A 17,787-nucleotide genomic window follows, 5' to 3' on the forward strand; every position below is an offset into this window, starting at 1 on the left:
GGTTGGGTGATTTGTGATTTGCAGAATGTAAATTGCATGAAATTAAAGAGAGCAGGAAATTAAATTGCTGAATCTTAAAGAACAAGAAATTAAATGGCAGAAAATTAGAGTTCAAGAAATGTAAATTGCGGAATCTTAAAGTGCAAGAAATGTAAATGGCTCGGAATGTAAAGGGGATTGGGAGTTGGATTTGCAGAAATTAAACAAAGAAAAGTAACTTGCATCAAACAAAAGAGTAAAAGAAGGTTTGGGTTGAATCGGATCTTGAAGCAGTAAAGTAAATGAACATTAAAAGCAAGAGACAAAATGTAAATTGGGAATTCAGATCTCAGGACCCAGAGACTAGAAAACCAAGTCTAGATCTCAATGCCTTCCTAGATCCAACAAGAACAATTGCAAGGAAATTGTAAATTGCAAAGAAAAGAGATGAAAAGTAAGTAACAGAAACGGAAATTCAATTGCAGTAAATAAACAGAGAGATCCAAGGATGAGATTGAAACAGAATTTTTTCAATTCTCCAACCCAAGATCCAAGACAATTGAAAAACTAAAGAAAAAGACTAGTTAAAATAGGCTAAGATGACTTGTCATCAACAAGCAAACCTCTAAGTTTTGTGTGTTTATCCGTGATCACTAAGCCAATACCCACCAAGATCATGGCTCCTAAGGGAAAACAAACCACCTTAAGAGGCAAGAAAGAGAATATTCCAAAACCACTTTGGAATCAAGGGAAGTTCTTAACTAAAGAACATTCAGACCATTACTACAAAATAATGGGTCTAAGGTCAGTGATCCCGGAAGTTAAATTCGATCTGAAAGAAGACAAATATCCGGAGATCCAAGAGAAAATTCGAAACAGGAGCTGGGAAATCCTAGCTAATCCTGAGACAAAGGTGGGAAGAAACATGGTTCAGGAATTCTACTCTAATATGTGGCAGACAGACAGGCAGAGAATAGCTGGAACCGCATTCTATGAATATCGAACTCTGGTCAGAGGGAAGATTATTCACACCCACCCTGACAAAATAAGGGAGATCTTCAAGCTGCCTCAACTGCAAGATGACCCGGACTCCTTTAATAGGAGAATGATGAGACCAAACAAGAGCTTGGACAAAATTCTAGAGGACATATGCCTCCCTGGAGCCAAATGGACAACCAACACAAAGGGTATCCCAAACCAACTCAAGAGAGGAGATCTCAAACCAGTCGCCAGAGGCTGGCTGGACTTCATTGGGCATTCTATACTGCCCACTAGCAACTGCTCTGAAGTCACCATCAAAAGAGTAGTGATGATTTATTGCATTATTTTGGAAAAAAAAGTGGAAGTTCATCAGCTGATTTCTTGTGAGCTTTACACAATTGTAAACAAGAACTCCAAAGATGCCAAATTGGCTTATCCAAGCTTAATCTCTCTGCTATGTAAAGATGTTGGGGTAAAAATGGGAGTAGATGAGTATATCTCAGTTGAGCAACCAATCACCAAAAAGTCAATGGAAGGACAAGTGCAGGACGACCTCATCAAGAGGAGAGCATAGGAGTTCCTCCTGGAAATTCCTCAATTTGAATACTGGGGGCGCCTAGAAGCATCTATCACCAAGTTACAAGAAGCTATGGATCAACTGAAGGAAGAACAGCAAAATCAAAATAGCATACTCTGCAAACTGCTTAGGGAACAAGAAGAGCAAGGGCATGAACTGAAGGAACTAAAGCGCCAGAAGCTATCTCTTGAAGGACCAAGCACCCCACAGACTAAAGAGGCATCTACCTCCCAAAATAAAGGTTGTTGAGTCCTAACTTTGTGATAACCTTTTATCCATTTTAAAAGTACATGAGTATTAGAATTAGAGTCATTTGTCTTTATATCCTTAATGTCCTTTCTTTTATTACTAATTGTCTGCTTTTTATGCCTATTTTATATTATTTCTATCAAATAATAAATAAAGATTAGAGTCTATGCCTTAAAGTTATGAATGTCCTATGAATCCATCACCTTTCTTAAATGAAAAATGTTTTAATTACAAAAGAACAAGAAGTACATGATTTCAAATTCATCCTTGAAATTAGTTTAATTATTTTGATATGGTGACAATACTTTTTGTTCTCTGAATGAATGCTTGAACAGTGCATATGTCTTTTGAATTTGTTTCTTATGAATGTTAAAATTGTTGGCTCTTGAAGAATAATGAAAAAGGAAAAATGTTATTTGATAATCTGAAAAATCATAAAATTGATTCTTGAAGCAAGAAAAAGCAGTGAATAAACAAGGCTTGCAAAAAAAATAGAAAGAAAAAGCAAAAGCAAGCAGAAAAAGCCAATAGCCCTTAAAACCAAAAGGCAAGGGTAATAAAAAGGATCCAAGGCTTTGAGCATCAGTGGATAGGAGGGCCCAAAGGAATAAAGTTCTGGCCTAAGCGGCTAAACCAAGCTGTCCCTAACCATGTGCTTGTGGCGTGAAGGTGTCAAGTTAAAAGCTTGAGACTGAGCGGTTAAAGTCGAGGTCCAAAGCAAAAATAGAGTGTGCTTAAGAACCCTGGACACCTCTAATTGGGGACTTTAGCAAAGCTGAGTCACAATCTAAAAAGGTTCACCAAATTATGTGTCTGTGGCATTTATGTATCCGGTGGTAATACTGGAAAACAAAGTGCTTAGGGCCACGGCCAAGACTCATAAAGTAGCTGTGTTCAAGAATCAACATACTGAACTAGGAAAATCAATAACACTATCTGAATTTTGAGTTCCTATAGATGCCAATTATTCTGAACTTCAAGGGATAAAGTGAGATGCCAAAACTGTTCAGAGGCAAAAAGCTACTAGTCCCGCTCATTTAATTGGAGCTAAGTTTCATTGATATTTGGAGTTTATGGTATATTCTCTTCTTTTTATCCTATTTGATTTTCAGTTGGTTGGGGACAAGCAACAATTTAAGTTTGGTGTTGTGATGAGCGGATAATTTATATGCTTTTTGGCATTGCTTTTAGGTAGTTTTTAGTATGATTTAGTTAAGTTTTACTATATTCTTATTAGTTTTTATTCAAAATTCACATTTCTAGACTTTACTATGAGTTTGTGTGTTTTTCTATAATTTCAGGTATTTTCTGGCTGAAATTGAGGGACCTGAGCAAAATCTGATTCAGAGGCTGAAAAAGGACTACAGATGCTGTTAGATTCTGACCTCCCTGCACTCGAGATGGATTTTCTGGAGCTACAAAAACCCAAATGGCACGCTCTCAATTGCGTTGGAAAGTAGACATCTAGAGCTTTCCAGCAATATTTAATAGTCTATACTTTTCTCGAAGATAAATGACGTAAACTGGCGTTCAACGCCAGTTCCATGTTGCATTCTGGCGTTAAACGCCAGAAACAGGTTACAAGTTGGAGTAACGCCCAAAACAGGCTACAACCTGGCGTTTAACTCCAGAAACAGCCTAGGCATGTGTAAAGCTCAAGTCTCAGCCCCAGCACATACCAAGTGGGCCCCGGAAGTGGATTTCTGCACTATCTATCGTAGTTCACTCATTTCTGTAAACCTAGGTTACTAGTTTAGTATTTAAATAACTTTTAGAGATTTATTATGAACCTCATGACATTTTTGCACATTTCATATTGTATTTCTGACAGCATGAGTCTCTAAACCCCATGATTGGGGGTGAGGAGTTCTGCTGTGTTTCGATGAATTAATGCAATTACTTCTGTTTTCTATTCAATCATGCTTGTCTTTCTTCTAAGATACTCGCTTGTACTTAACCGTGATGAATGTGATGATCCGTGACACTCATCATCATTCTCAACCTATGAACGTGTGCCTGACAACCACTTCCGTTCTACCTTAGATTGAGTGTGTATCTCTTAGCCTCTTGGTTCATGATCAGAGTCTTTGTGGTATAGGCTAGGATTATTGGCGGCCATTCCTGAGATCCGAAAAGTCTAAACCTTGTCTGTGGTATTCCGAGTAGGATCTGGGATGGCATAACTGTGACGAGCTTCAAACTCACGAGTGCTGGGCGTAGTGACAGATGCAAAAGGATCAATGGATCCTATTCCAACATAAGTGAGAACCGACAGATGATTAGCCGTGCGGTGACAGCGCATTTGGACCATTTTCATTGAGAGGACGGATGGTAGCCATTGACAACAAGAATCCACCAACATACAGCTTGCCATGGAAGGCGGCTAGCCATATACAAACCATACAGAAACCTGACAATTTAAAAATAGCTTATACAAGTTTTTCTCTCATAATACAAGCCTCTAGGCCAAACAAAATATAAAAGAGAGAGTTGTATAAACAAGATAAACCCAAAAGACTCCAAAAGAATCCAGGATCCTCCGCTTCTGTCACCATCCAAAGCAACTCACCGAGGTGGGTTGCGACCTGCATCTGAAAAACACAACAAAGATATGGTATGAAAACCGGAGGTTCTCAGTATGGTAACAATGCCCAGTGATGTAGGATATAAGACCCTGGGACACCAAAGGAAATCCTAAGCTCCATATCCCTCACAAGATTCAAACTTAAGCATTCTAAAACAAATAAGCATAATATAAACCTTATCATAATTAAACCAGGTAATCTATCTTAAGGGATTTCTATTCTAACCAAACACCGCTGTCCCATAGCCTTCACCAACCTATCCTCCATGCGATCCCTTCGCCACCGCCTTCTGAACCTCCTCAATCCCAGTAGAAAGCACAGTTAATAACAATGCAAGTAATTCACAAGTAAAAGCATACAAGGCAAGTAGATCAAGTAAGCAAATAGACATGTTATTCAATTAGGGATACAATTACAAGTCGGCAAAGCAAACAAACAGATAGGAAATGCATATGATGAATGCCTACCCTACTGGCTGTGATATCACATTGTCGGTTCAACTGCCAACCCAACACATCTCCATGGAGACGTCGCCCTTCAGATTTCTCATATAGGAACCCCCGAGATATAGTGCCCGGACCACTGTCCAGGTACCGACGCCTGCACGCCTATATATCCGAAGGGATGCGAGCGGGATACTCTTGCCTCAGACCTCACATCTCAACGTAAGCGGGATTAACCACCGTCCTTACGCCGCCGCCGCTACCACAACAGGCGGGATTAACCACCTTCCCTTTCGGGCGCATAGCGTCTCATAATCTCAGTAAAAACATTATTTCAGTGGTTTTCAGAAAATATTTTCAATATACATGGATCCATCATCTCATTCAGAGTCCGTGACTCTTCTCAACCACTGTCCATTCATAACTCAGTTTCCACTTATCAAAGTTCATCATTTCTCATCTCATATATCCATCATCCTTCACCTAACATCAAACCGTTCTCAGCACGGCAGAAACCTAGGCCTCCGTTTTCTAATTTATCATAAAATCATGTACTAGAACCCTTAAGTTATATCTCATGTTCTAATACTCAAATCTAGGCCCAAAAGTCTTAAAATGGTGTTATAGAAGCTTACAAACTTGTTGGAAGGTAGAATAGTTGAAAAACAAGAAAAATTTGAGAAACAGGACGTGTGCGGCCGCACAGGGGTGTGTGCGTGCGCACGCCCAGAAAATTTTAAAATGTGTCCGTATGCACAGGGGTGTGCGTACGCACAGGTGGCAAAACTTACAAAATCTATTCACTCGCACAACCTGTGCCAGTGCCCCAACAGACTGGCCTTCCCAACGTGTGCGTCCGCATAGACTTGTGCGTCCGCACAGGTTGAAATTTTTCCTTAGATATGTGCGCGCACAAGCTGTGCTAGCGCTGCAAACAGAACGCACTTCCCTACCTGTGCGTGCGCACAAGTGTATGCGTCCACACAGGTCAAAATTTTTGCAGGGTGTACGTCTGCACAAGGGTGTGCGCCCGCACATATCAGTAATCATGAAATTCTGCAACTTTGCAGAATTTCAGATTTTTAACACCAACTTTGAATGATCATAACTTCCTCTACAAATTTCTAAATTTCACAAACTTTATATCGATTTAAAGGGTTTTCAAAGATCTTTAATTCTAAATAAATTTCAATCAATTTCAAAAACTGAGAAAAAAGTTATGATCGAACAAAGTTTACCAAAAATCCCATTTTACCAAAAGTCACAATTTACCAAATTTTTACAATTCTCAAACCACCTCCAATCAAAACAACATCAACCTCCCATTTACAGCACAACTACCCTCTTGGGTCAAAATTCACCACTTACCACATATTTTCATCACATTTCACCATTCTCCAACCATCAATACCAATCATGCAATATCACAATAAATCTCCATTCAACTCTTCAAACTACATAAACATATCAATAACATTAATTTCACATATATCTTAACACTAGCAATCATCATACCTTCACCTCAATAATCATCACACCATCATAAATCATCATACATTAACATTTCAAACAACACATCAACCATTATAATTCAAACTTATCCTATGGGTCACTAGCCTAGGTGTCCATGAATAGTACATACTACATAGAGAAAACTGAAACTATACCTTGGCCGATTCCCTTTATGCACCAAAAATCCAAACGAGTACAAGCTATGGTTTCCAACACAATCCAAGCTTTCAATTCCACTCCAATAAGCACAATTAGGTTCCAAAAGCTCCCAAAGCCACAATAATCAAACTATATGCATACAATTCACCTCAAATCAACCTAGGATTCCAATTATACATAAATTCACAAGGGTTTAATGGCTTTTAACTCTTCCCACAGATTTGGATGTCAAAACCCAAGGCTAAGCAAGGGTTTAGGAAAAACCTAAATATCCAAAATCACAAAAACTCATTTAACCCCAAAGCCCTAGGAACCAAAATTTTGGAGAGAAGAATAGAAGGGATTTCATGGTTACCTCCCCCGTTTCTTGTATGGGTTTTGTAGAGCTCTTCACGAGGAACGCGTAACCGCAAACGGTGCGGCAATCGGAGCTCTCTAGCTCAAGATATGAGCTTTGGAAGATTGAGATGAATAGTGTTTTCTCTTCTCCACTTCCTCTTTTCTTATTTCTGATGTATGTGTGTTATGAGTGTTTTGTGGTGAGGTGGTTCACTTAATGAACCCTTTTATATGTTGGGCTTGGGCCCAACTTGGGCCCGGTCCAACCCATTAGCGTTTTTAGCCCGTTTGGCCCAACTTCGGGCCAAACCTCTAAAATTAACGTCTGGTTTTCCATTTTTAATGTTTTTCTAAGGTTTTTCCGGTTTTCACTTTTTCTCATGCGGTACCGGGCAGACTTGAACCGGTTCAACTGTTGGTTCGCAGTTTTTTACGATTTTTTGCAGAAAGCACATTTTCTGACTCAGAAAAACCCACTGAGTCCAAAAATCACCTTTTAATCTTCAATTTCTCACTCTAACTTTTCAGAATCTAATTTGGGCAATATTAATTACTTAACTAACCAGTTGATTAGTTGCGGTTCTTACACCATAATTGGCCTTGTATTTGGTGGTGGTTTTGGTGATTAGGGCAGTTTTAAACCGCCATTATCACACAATATAAAATGAAAAAATTACAATAACCCTAGCTCGTTGAAACAGATATACGATGATGGCTCGCTCTCCCTTCTATCTCTGATCTCCCTCGTCTCGTCTCCGAATAGCTACCGTCGCTTTCACCCTCCGCCGCCGCTTCCTCTTCAATGGAATCAAAGGTTCCAAGCCACACACACCTTAGATCTCAGATCTCAAAGTTGTTTCCCCATAGTCTTCTTTCGGATCTTAGATCTCATTTTCTCGCATCTGCTGTTGACGCTGCTCGCAAAGCCGGCGAGGTTATTTGAATAAAAACTAATCTCAGATCTTTTTTCACATTTCAAATCTCAAAACGCCACAGCCTCATTGCCATTGGTTTGCTACACTACTCTGCCAAATGCTCATTCACGCCGCTAAGCTCGTTGTCGCCATTTACGGCTCCTTCTCACCGCTGCTACTCAGCTCCTCTCCTTCCACAGCGTTGCCGCCACCTCCACCTCCTCTATTGCATGTAATTAAATTTTATGTATTAGGGTTTTTAAATTAGGGATTAATTTGTTCAATAATTTGCTTGCAAGAACATTATTATACAATTATAATGATGAGAAGAAACAGATATAGTTTCGCTTGCACATTATATTTAGTTGAGTAAACTACCATTTGTACCCATGAAAGTTGAGAACGCTGACAAATCTACCCACGAGAGAAGAAAACTACCAAATGTAACCATCAATCCTGAGATCTGTGGGATGAAACTAACCAATCCATATTCCGGCGTTGACTCCGTTAGTAACACTCCCTACGTGGCACTTCACGGCGTGACATGGCTTGGGGTCTTCACATGTGGATATTATAATTACAATTATCTAAAAACATAATTGGATTTTGAATTTTTTTAAAAAAAAAGGGAAATTAGAAATGAACAATTATAAAGGTTTTCCATGTTTGCGCATTTCAGAAAACAGAGGGTAGAGCCCTAGGAAGAAACTATTCATCTTCTACACTCAAAGAAAACCTCCCGTGCCGACGATAATCTCCGTATTGAAGAGAGGGTGCTTGTTGGTGTGGATCGTTTTAGCGGGTGGAGTTGCATGGTGTCATCCATAGGTAAGTAGTAACCTTTGATCTGTATGTGATGGTTTTCTGGATTTTCGGTGCATGGTTGTGGAAACGGGGTTTTCATTAGGGTGTGTTTATACTTGCTATGATTTGGTTGTGAATTGGTTTTATTTTCTGTATATGTCTGTTTACAGATGGCAACTATCCACATTACGTTAATCATTAGTCACAGAGGAAAATTTGAAAAGGGTGATGATGGCAAACTGGCATACGTTGGGGTGAGAAAACAGAGATTGAACGAGTGAATGTCGATACCCTAAATAGGTTCTTCATGATGTAAGGGTACACTGATGTAAGCGAGCTTTACTGGCTTGAACCTGGGAAGGAGTTGGATGGTGGGTTGAGGTTGCTTAGACTTGACATGGATGTGGTGACATATGAACCGTTGGAGAAGACTCCTCCACACCCTCAACCACCACATGTGCCAGTTGGAAGTGAAGAAACTGGACACCAAAATCCAGTTTCTACAGAGTCAGTGGCTCTCACAGTTGATATAGGGCCTGTGAAATCTGATGAGGTTTTCACATAATACATCCCACAACCTTGCAACAAACAAGAGTCTCAGGAGCAGAGCATTAAAAATGAGAATGAAACACCCTGTGAAGGAAGTCAACCTAGCAGTTCACAGCCCGAACCAGATATAAACCCAGATGTGGGTGGTGGTAGTCCAAAGAAGCAGAAGAGACGATCAACAGTCAGGCCTCCTCCATCAGGGCAAACCTTCATACCTAACCAGGATCCAAACAAGCATCCTTCAATCTTTATACCTGTTGAGGGTGAAGATATGTCTGAGGCAAGTGCAGGGATGCATTGTTACGAGTCTAAAGAGTTGAATTCTGTTGCAAGTGATGATGAAGACAGTCAGCAGGCAGCATTTCCTCAAGCTAGTCCAGATGCTTTAGTAAAGGAAGTAAGGTTGGAGCTTGGCATGGAGTTTGAAAATCTGGACCATTTCAAGAAGGCAGTTAGGAAGTTCGACATCAACATAGGGCGAAGCATATTCTTTCCAAGAGTGGATTCAACTAGGTGCAAGGCCGTATGTTATGACGAGGATTGCCCATGGCAGATATATTATGCAAAACGGTCGTTTCCATTAAGCTTCCAGGTGAAGACGTTTGTCAACGAACATACCTGCAGCAGAGTTAATAAGAACAAATCTGCAGATGGAAAATGGGTTGTAGAGGAGCTTGAGGACAAGATCCGTGTCCATCCAGACATGACTCAAAGGCAGGCACAGGATTTTTCAAGAAGGAGTTTGATGTGATTGTGAATGAGAGGAAGATATACCGGAAAATGGTGAAGGCGAAAGAACTAATAGAAGGGTCAGAGATACAGAATTGAAGATGGCAATGTGGAGCTGTGCCAAGACCACAACCTCCCAAGAGTTCAATGTGGAGGTGTGCCAAGGATCATTCCTACCCCAAATCTACATAGGGCCCCCAGAAAGTATAGCCCCATCACCTGCAAGTATTGCCTAAAGGTAAATTATACTTCATAAGCTTACATTACTTATGAATTCATTGTCCACGTTTATTTTCATGCCATATATTACTGCAGACTGGACATAACAGTCATAGCTGTTCCAAGAAGAAGGAGGCAATGGCTGGGAGTGCTGGGGGACAAAGTACAAGTCAACACCCACCTGCTGCAGATGATGAAGAGGAGGCGGCAAGACTAGAGGAGATGTTCTGAGAGGAAACTTTTGAAGCTGTTGAAGCAGCTGAAGCAGCAGCAACTCAGCCACCGCCTGTAAGTCTACTGATTTATTTTGCAATCCTATCTTACAAGTTTTATTTCATTATGTCACTCATATGTGTCTATCTGAATGGGAGACCACCCCAGTTCGTCAACCCATTCCTAATCCAGTCATGTCTCCTTCACTTAAGCCACCCACCGCAAAAAGGCCATCAAAGAAGAAGAAGAATCTGAGGAGACCACTACCAACTAGTCAGCAACCACGTCCTCCTCTGCCTATTGTCAGTCCAACAACACCAACTACTACTAGTCCATCAACCCCAGCTTCTGATGTGCCACCCACTGTGACACCTCAAACTATGCAAGCTGCCTCCCAGGGCACTACTTCAAGGTTCATGGACTTCATGCCAAATCCCACAGTTAGAGTATCAAGCTCAAGGAGGTGGCCGCAGCCAGCCTTCCGTCCACCAGCCAAAAAGGGGGTCAACAACTGAAAGAAGGGTCAAGCGGAAGCAGCAACTCCACTCCAAATCCATGAAGCAAGAGTTTTTAAGTTATGTTTTTTTGTAATCCTGATGGCAGTTTATCGTACAATTGTTGGACATGTCACATACTATGCCTTATTTTTCTTATGTTTTGATTTTCGGTATGGGTGCATAGTCGCAGTTGATAACTCATACATATATCTTGAACATTTCTGTAAGCCAGTTAGTACATACTTATCAGAATATTATGTCTGTCTTTCATGTTATTTTGGACCAGAAAGTAAATAAGAATTGCAATTAGTACCAGATAATTTGTGCAAGTTACATCTGACATTCATTGGATACCATGTGTGCACAAATGACCGATTCAGAATCGAGCATGGTTATTTTTGTCCTGAACTTACATAACAACTAATTAGGCTCAAACCCTCCTGAGAATCAGATACACAGTGCACACAACATTACAAACCACCCCCATTGATATCATCAGAAGCCAAAACCTAAGTTTGCTAAATTCAGCTTCAAAGCTCCCTAATCTGATGAGCATCTTCACTTCAGCCTCAGCCTCATCAACATCTTCCTGCATCTTTCTTTCCGACAGTGCTCTCCTCAAACCCTCCCACTGCCCTTCGATTTCGTCTACCCATGCAAAGAAGTTGCAGTCCGAGTTCTATCAATGGCAAAAAAAAACTAAAATTAAATGCACATTCAACTCCCACAAAACAGGGAGTACAACGAGTTACCTTTCAATTAGGACAACGGATGAACCACCTCCCAGGATTCATCGCCATCCCCGACTGTAACAGCGTCACCCCCAACCCACAGAAACATCTGCCATTAAACTTCCTATCATGCACCTGTTTTGAAATTGAGCTTCCAGATACACTACTGCTGCCATTCGAAGGTGGAGTAAAGAGTCTTCGCCTCGACATTGGTATAATTTTGAAGATTCTTGTGAATCTAGGGTTCGTGCTTTGGATGAAAGAAGGTTTGAATTTGGGAAATTTTGGGGTTGAGGGTACATTATAATGGTCAGACAAGTCAGCAATCCACGTGTGAAGCCCCCAAGCCATGTCACGCCGTGAAGTGCCACGTAGGGAGTTTTACTAACGGAGTCAATGCCGGAATATAGATTGGTTAGTTTCATCTCACGGATCTCAGGATTGATGGTTACATTTGGTAGTTTCCTTCTCTCATGGGTAGATTTGTCAGCGTTTTCAACTTCCATTGGTACAAATGGTAGTTTACTCTATTTAGTTTAAATAAAACTAATTAGATTAAACAAAGGAATAGATTATATTAAAAGTCTAATTGACTAAACATAAGCGCATGAGGTTGAAATTTCATTAAATACTTAATTCTTTTTCAGGTTGTTTAGCCTTGACTATTGGATGCGGCAATAATGCACGGGAAATATTTGAAGAATTAATTCGTCCTCTAGATGAATCCCTTGCGTCCAAGTCAGATGTTTCAAAGATAACCGTAATGAGTAATTACAAAATCCTGTGTGAAATTTTTTCATGGTGTCTTTGGTATTTAGTTGGAACTTATTTGGTTGATGCCAATTGTTTTTGTAGTTGCTTGAATGCTTGGCTATAATAACCTTTATTGTTGCTTGATTTTTTATATTATGTGAAATTTCTAATGTTTTATTATTATTGTTTTCTACTGCATGTTCACGAATCTCTAATCTTCACAAATCAACGAATCATAGAGAGAAGATTTGCATGATGTTAAAACCTTGTATATTAATTAAAAATTTAACTTTTTGAACACTTAGTTGTTTGTATCTGCAGTTGGTTTTGACACTTTATGCTTATTATTTTGTAATTCAACTACATGTTGACTTGTTCTGTTTATTTATTCTAATTACAGTAAAACAGGATTTTTTTTCTTTTCCATGGCTTCCGCAACATTCCTTGAAGACTAAAGCCTCCTCTTCACAGCACAGGTTGGCTTAACATCTCTTCTTCCTTTTGATTTTTCTTTTCTGCACTTATACTTTTATGTGGTGAGATCATAAAATTTTCTTTTTCTGCACTTATACTTTTGAAACTGTGGGGAAGAATAAAAATAAATGTGTGTCAGCTAGATAATAATATTTGTGAATTTAATATTTTGATTCAGAATCTGCAATGGGTTTTCAACTAAGGCCTACATCTAGTGTTACATTGTTTTTGCCTTGATTGATGCATATCCAGCTAAACATCTCATCCTTGCGTGTAACTGTGTGCTTCTGTCTGAATTTTATGCTCTGCAATTCGTAATTTGATTTTTTATTACCGGGTCTTGGGTGCAATCACGTTGATAAGACTTCTTTAACCTAATTGCCTCAAAATTAGTTTGGCAACCTATTTGATTGGGGATTGAATTCATGGAGATTCTCTTTGAGATCATGTTTCTGCTTTCTATGGTTAAGGATGTAAAATATTTTTTTGAGTAAAATAGGCTAATTAAGTGAATATGTTTTGGTGTGTCTGAATACATGAATTATTAAATTCTCTAGTAATGACAACGAGTTGACTTTTAAGCTATATTCCCTTAGAAGGTGGAAACCTTTTACCGAATTCATACTGTATTGAAATATTAAGCATACACGATGGATTCATATACAAATCAATTTAATGCTAAATGGAATTTTATATTTACCTCCTGCTTTTGATTGGAAGACTACTGTATCTGTGCATGTTAAAAAATTATAATATACTATTTAAGTTTGGATGATGGTAATGCATAACAAATATAAAAAATTATATAACAGCTAGCTAGAAACCTGCATCTTCCGTAGTATTAATTTTATGCCTGATGATATAGCTAAGAATTTTGTTTAGCCACCGCTAGGTCTATATAGTCATCAGATCAATATGTGTGGAAATTTGACTGCTAGTTTAAATAACTATTTTTTTATAAATAAAAAATAAACATATTTATGAGATAGAACAGAACTTTACTAATTAATGCAAAAATTTGTAATAAATTATTGGATTATTTAATTTACTAATTATTTTGGCAATAGGAGATAAGAACATCATGGCTGTCACAATATATTTTATTAGAATTTACTCAATTTAGAAACAAGCATCATTTATAGTTATAGGTCTCTGCGTTTACTTGTTTGTGTTATTTTTCTAACCAGTGGTGCTTCATTTATTTAATTGTTATTGTAGATTAATAAGCCATATCTTCTTTTAGCATCTGGAGAATTTTCTTTCACAAATGGAATTATAAGTGTGGCATCACTGGTATGTTATATATAGAATTATATATCACTTTTGTGAAATTGATTGCTTTAAGTTTTTTTTTTTTAATTTCATTTGTTATTAATTAGGATGCGACTATCTTTATTCATTTATTTTCCTTTTATATTTTATTAAATTAATTAGAAGAACATTTTGACAAAAATAAAAACTATAATAATTAGGCCCGACTAAAAAGGGTTAATGAATCAACCAAGATTTGTAATGAGAGAAGCATTGCTGAGATGAAGAAACTCAGCTTGAGTTTTTGAAGGAGAAAAAAAGTAAGAGTGTGAATGAATCAAAACAGAAATTGTGTTGATTAAATGTGTTACAATGAGTTGCAAATAAAATAATTGGACATGTGCTGGTAATTTTGTTCAGATTTTCACAATGGAGATTTGAGGTTTTGATTATAAGAATGTTTAATCACTACTCTTCTAATTGTACCAAGGATACATTATAGAAATTAATCAACTTTCCAAAATGTAAATGATTGTACGATTATTTATTTATTTGCTAAATTTTTCGATTCTTGTTGATTTCTGTTCTGTGGAATTCTTCTTCATATGCATGTTAGAACAATGTAAAGTGCGAGCAAGATCCCCTTTGATATATAAGTTGAGTGGCTGAAAAGCTCTAATTGGTTGTAAGTTGTAACTGTGAGAGTTCTCTACCAATCTTGGAAGAGAATGAAGGAAGCTTTTAAGTGATCATGATTCAGGAATTTCATCTTGTTGATATTGAAGTGATAAGTGATCTTTTGGTTCTTAATTTTTCATATTATCCCGAATTATGTGTTGTTTTATTTGAATATGTTAATTAGATTGTCTAATATTTAATTATTTATAGATTACATGTCCGTAATATGTAAATTCTCTTACTTTATTCTTTTTTTTATTATGTTTTTAAATTATATTTTTGTTGTAGGAATTGGATCAAGAGAATGAGACTCCATCACCAAAAGAGTTTGGAAGTAGGTTTTTTGGAACGAGCAACAAAGTACACTACAACATTTTCAGACTGAGGCAACATTTAAAAAGTATTGCTTAAAAGTTGATAAAGAGTTGCTTTTGATCTATAGCAACACTTTTAGACCTAAAGCAACATTTTCGAATCCCTTGCAGATGCAGCCATTGCCTTAGGTCAAAACAACGCTTTTTTTTCTTCAAAAGCAACATTTTTGTAAGCAATGCTTCAAAAGCATTTCCTATTCTAAAGCAAAAACAACACTTTTGGTCAGATTCTAATGCAATCCTTATTAAGTGTTGTCTTTTTTATAATTTTATAACTAGTGAAAAACGTTGCCTATTCTATTAGTATAGCAACCCTAAGCAACGTTGAATATTACACTGAACTATAGCATCACTTTAGAAGCATTGCCACTTCTTTTATTACTAAGACATCAATTTAAAGGCATTGGCTCTTCTTTAAAACCGTTGTTTTTTCTTGTGATAGTACTAGGTACATTTTGTCACTATTTATTAGCTATCAGTACAATAATTTAAACATTTCATTTAAATTTGATACAATAAAATTAAAAATATGATAAAAGAAACAAAATCTCAACTTATTCTACTTGAATATATATTAAGAAATTAAAATATATTACTATATAACTCTTTAATTCATATAACAAAATATGGCAAATTAATTAAATAAAAGACCATTAACAAAATACATGTACTTAAAAGAAAAAAAAAAAGCTAAATACGATGAGCAAATTTGGAACCATTCTCATCCTTAGAACCATTCTCCCAAGGATCTTTATCAAACTGATCCTGAATAAGTTCTACCTTATAACCCAAACTTTCTTTCCAATTGATGAGAGATCATAGCACAGTTCTGATGTTTTGTTAACACTTGAAGGCTTCAGGATCATCATCAACTTCACTTTCTGACTCTTCTTCTCTTTCAACACATCATATCTTTCTACATCGTCTCCTATGATTCTTGTTTTTGTAAGGAAACCTACAGAAGAAGATAGTTTACTGAGATGCTAACCAAATCATCAACCTAGTACATGTGTTCATGCATTGTGATCACTGTTATTCGAACCAATATAGAATAGGCACCACCACTGAGTAGAAAATATTTTTTATTAGAAGTACAAGATCAGTAATAAAATTGGAAGTGGTTCCTTCCATTTTTTTCTCTAAGTTCAAACTCACTGTAACTCATATGATAATGAGAAACAATAACTTTCACACACAGTATAGAGTGGAGCACTAGGATACATCAATGGCCAAAATAACAATACAAGAAAGCACTTAATATTACAATAACTTTCACACAGAGCATAGAGTTAGACCATGAATATTCTTAATTAATTACCTTTTTTTCACATTTGCACAAAAAAATTTCATCAAATAACTAGAAAACTAGTTACCTGTGTCCCAAATAGTAAGCTTTACTCTTTTGTCATCAATTGTAAAAAGCTTGATCTTGAAGTCCATATCTGACTCAGTAATTTAATAAATAAATGGAAAAAATTATAGTACAAAATTCCTTTGTTAGTGAAGCATTCAATATACCAAAAACTACTAAGTGAAAATCTTCAAAGCTAGCTATATATATGCCACCAAATCCTGATAAACTACTATCACATGTAAGCAACTATGAACAAATTAAAGGTAATCAACCAACATAATCTCTAATTACCATAATAATATCAGCCCAATGAACTCAATATAAAGTTGATGAGAGTCGACTATTAAATTTGCATACATTGTTACTTGTTAGGCCTAATTTGCTTCAATGAAGACTCCAGCCGATGCTCAGGCCGTTCAATCTCGTTAAAATCTAAGTTATCAATTCTTCCCCTAGAAGATTTCTAGATACATGAAAATAAAATATAATTAAGTAAGAACGAGCATAACTTATTTAATCAGTTACAATTTTATATATAATTCAAGCAAAATTACATACTAAAAATTATATTATTATGTTGGTGACAAAATAAAAATTCATGTTTACCAAAAAAACATCTTGTATATTTCTTCTCCATGTGTTGGCTTATTCCATGTAAATTCAATAATACATGTTCATACCCTGGGTCGAGCTATCCGACCCGGGATATTTAGCAACAAGACGACCGACCTCTTCAGGTCAGACTATCCGACCTCTTCTCAAAGAGCTCGGCCAAGTTGTCAGGAAAGCCCAATAAAGGACCCAGATAGAGGAACACGACCCAAATCCAAAGGCAGTCCAAGCCTATGGAGATAAGGGCGGTTCCCTTGAAGATAAGATGACTTCACTCAAAGATAAGATAAGATAAGATAACTATCTTATCCCCAGAAAGGTCATCCTCTACTATTATAAATACACTGGAGCACCCAGGTATAACTCATACTCTGATTCTACTAAAAACCTGCTTAATACCCTTGCTAACTTAAGCATCGGAGTCCCTTGCAGGTACCACCGCCCTCCGGTGACAAAGGATCAGCAGCATAGCCAGTCAAACAAGTCGGACACAACCGCTCCGGCCGCCATCCACCAGCCAGACACGTCAGCTCCGATCAGTACAGAAGATCTCGTCCGAGATCGACCTACAGTTTCAGGTAACCCTCGGAACATTGGCGCCGTTGCCGGGGAACCTGGAAGTCATCCTACCACCATGGCGGACGACTATGACAACAACCACGACTCGGATCAAAAAGACAGGATGCCACATAAAAATGCGGACACTACACCAAAAGATACTCCTCAACCTAACAAAGACAAGGATTCACCAAACACGGGAGCTTTGGAGGCACTTCAAGATCGTCTGAAGCAACTCGAAAAAGAGGTCGAG

General features: G+C 37.7%; 1 protein-coding gene across 1 annotated transcript; it reads left to right on the plus strand.

Moving 5' to 3' along the window:
* On the plus strand, positions 10,390-10,767 carry LOC107648342 (gibberellin-regulated protein 14-like). The gene has a single exon (XM_016352241.1). It carries the CDS (start codon positions 10,390-10,392, stop codon positions 10,765-10,767), a length of 378 nt encoding a protein of 125 aa, XP_016207727.1.

Source organism: Arachis ipaensis, chromosome B01, assembly GCF_000816755.2.
Source record: "Arachis ipaensis cultivar K30076 chromosome B01, Araip1.1, whole genome shotgun sequence".
In the NCBI taxonomy this organism is placed as follows: domain Eukaryota; kingdom Viridiplantae; phylum Streptophyta; class Magnoliopsida; order Fabales; family Fabaceae; genus Arachis; species Arachis ipaensis.

What these genes read in the sequence shown, in the direction of transcription:
- LOC107648342 (XM_016352241.1), top strand. Translation starts at nt 10,390, where the DNA reads ATGTGTCTATCTGAATGGGAGACCACCCCAGTTCGTCAACCCATTCCT.